This window comes from Mus pahari, chromosome 5 (genome assembly GCF_900095145.1).
Source record: "Mus pahari chromosome 5, PAHARI_EIJ_v1.1, whole genome shotgun sequence".
Taxonomy (NCBI): Eukaryota; Metazoa; Chordata; class Mammalia; order Rodentia; family Muridae; genus Mus; species Mus pahari.
The window spans coordinates 105421221-105422905 of record NC_034594.1 but is presented as its reverse complement, the minus strand read 5'-3'; the positions used below and the strand labels follow the sequence as shown (position 1 = coordinate 105422905).

Genomic DNA, 1685 nt, shown 5'->3' with positions numbered 1-1685 from the left:
TACTAAGAATTTCTGTGGCTTAACAGCCTTTCTTTTCACTTCCATTTTAACTGTCGAAATAGACTTAACATGGACGGTACTTTTCAGAAAGAGTGAGGTACGCTTTCACATATTAAAGATGCGCAGAGCTCTCCAAGCGGTCTGCTGAGCAGGAAGGCTGTGCTGCTGATAATCCCATGTTTGGTTTCACTGCTAGGTGAATACGAAGAAGCGCAGGTTCCGAGCCTGTTTCCTCTTCTGCAAAAAGAACTGCGAGCACACTACCCAGGAACAGCCCCTCGCTCCGCCTCCTCCCCGCTCCCTCTAAGGCGGCGTTGCGCAGGCGCCGAAGGGCGTGTGCGGTTGCTAGGCGACGCGGCCGCTCCCGCGTGGTCTCCCTGCGGACGGCGCGAGTCCAGTGCCTAGCCGCGTCTTGTAGCGAAGCCAGCAGGTGCGGTGCTGGAGGCGACCCACCCGGCCAACCGCCGCCTCTGTGCCCGCGGGGCGAGCTCGCGATGGGAGGCGCAGCCCGCGAGCGCGGGAGGAAGGACGCGGCGCTGCCGGGGGCCGGGCTCCCACCGCAGCAGCGGAGGTAACGGCGCCCGGGTAGGAGTGGGAGGACTCCTTGCGGGGCTAGGCTGCCTGTCCATCAGCGCGGTGAGCGGGAAGGGCGGGCGGGGCGGGACGGCGCGGCCACCGGAGAGCTGGGGCTGGGACCTGAGCGCCAGACCTGTGAACCGCGCCCTGTTGCTCCGAGAGTCTGCCGAGTCCGCCCTGGCCCTGGGGTGGAGCAGCAGAGACCCGGGACCGTGTTCCCCTTGTGCCGCCTGGCTTTGTAGTGGTCCCTTTTTCGCCCCGCATCGGGCCCTGGCTAAGGGAACCCAATCGGGTCGTTCGCGTCTGGCTCTGCAGATGCGGTGCTGGTGTGTTTCATCGTGCAGTATGGCAGAGGCCGGTCCCGTCCAGAAAATTGCCTCCTGTTATCAAAACATTCTATCTGAACGTCAATATATATTTTTTAGAAGATATTTTAATTTCTTGTGGGTTGTTTTTAAAGCCCTCCTTTATTCCTTTAGCACTTGTGTTAAACTCTAGAAGTATTTTTTTATAAGACAGATCTCAAGTGACTGAAAAGATATTATTTTAAAAGACAATGAAAAATGTTACCTAGTCACGGTTGTGTTCGTAGTATATCATCTGAGGTGGTAACATGAACCGATGACGTGTGTGACCCGCAAATCCGTAGTCTTGGGAGCAGATAAAATGCATTATTCAAGGCCATCTTGAGGCTTTAGTAAATCCTGCCCATTGTTTGTGTGCCTTCACAGTAGAGGACTCACAGTGTAAAGACAGAACCATTTTGTACTCCTTGAGCATTTTAAACATCCCCATATGCCAGGAAATGGAGTGGGAACAGGACAGAGATTTGGTACATCGTGTAATTTAAAGCATCGGGTGGGTTCCTGTTGGCTGCCTTTTTTCACTAGTTAGGTTAGCTGTAAATGGGTGCATAAAATAATGAAGAGAAGACAGCCCAAAAGGTTTTCTGTTCTTGCTAGTCTGAGAGTGTAGATGGTCCTTTTCTTCCCATTTACCTGTGAGGCTGTTCATAGGGGGGAGGCAGCACAGCCAGAGGCTGAAACTAGAATCCAGGTGTTAGACTGGGATTCTATTTTATGCTTTCTTTCTTTCTTTTTTTTTTTTTT

General features: G+C 52.9%; 1 protein-coding gene across 1 annotated transcript in view; it reads left to right on the top strand.

The window, feature by feature from the left end:
• Positions 1 to 407: 407 nt before the first annotated feature.
• The window catches only part of Dyrk3 (dual specificity tyrosine phosphorylation regulated kinase 3), a 10582-nt gene continuing 9304 nt past the window's right edge, over positions 408 to 1685 (top strand). The window contains exon 1 of the mRNA XM_021198622.2: positions 408 to 571. Coding sequence (XP_021054281.1) covers positions 495 to 571 — 77 coding nt within the window. The 5' untranslated portion in view covers positions 408 to 494. The remainder of the gene's footprint in view (positions 572 to 1685) is intronic.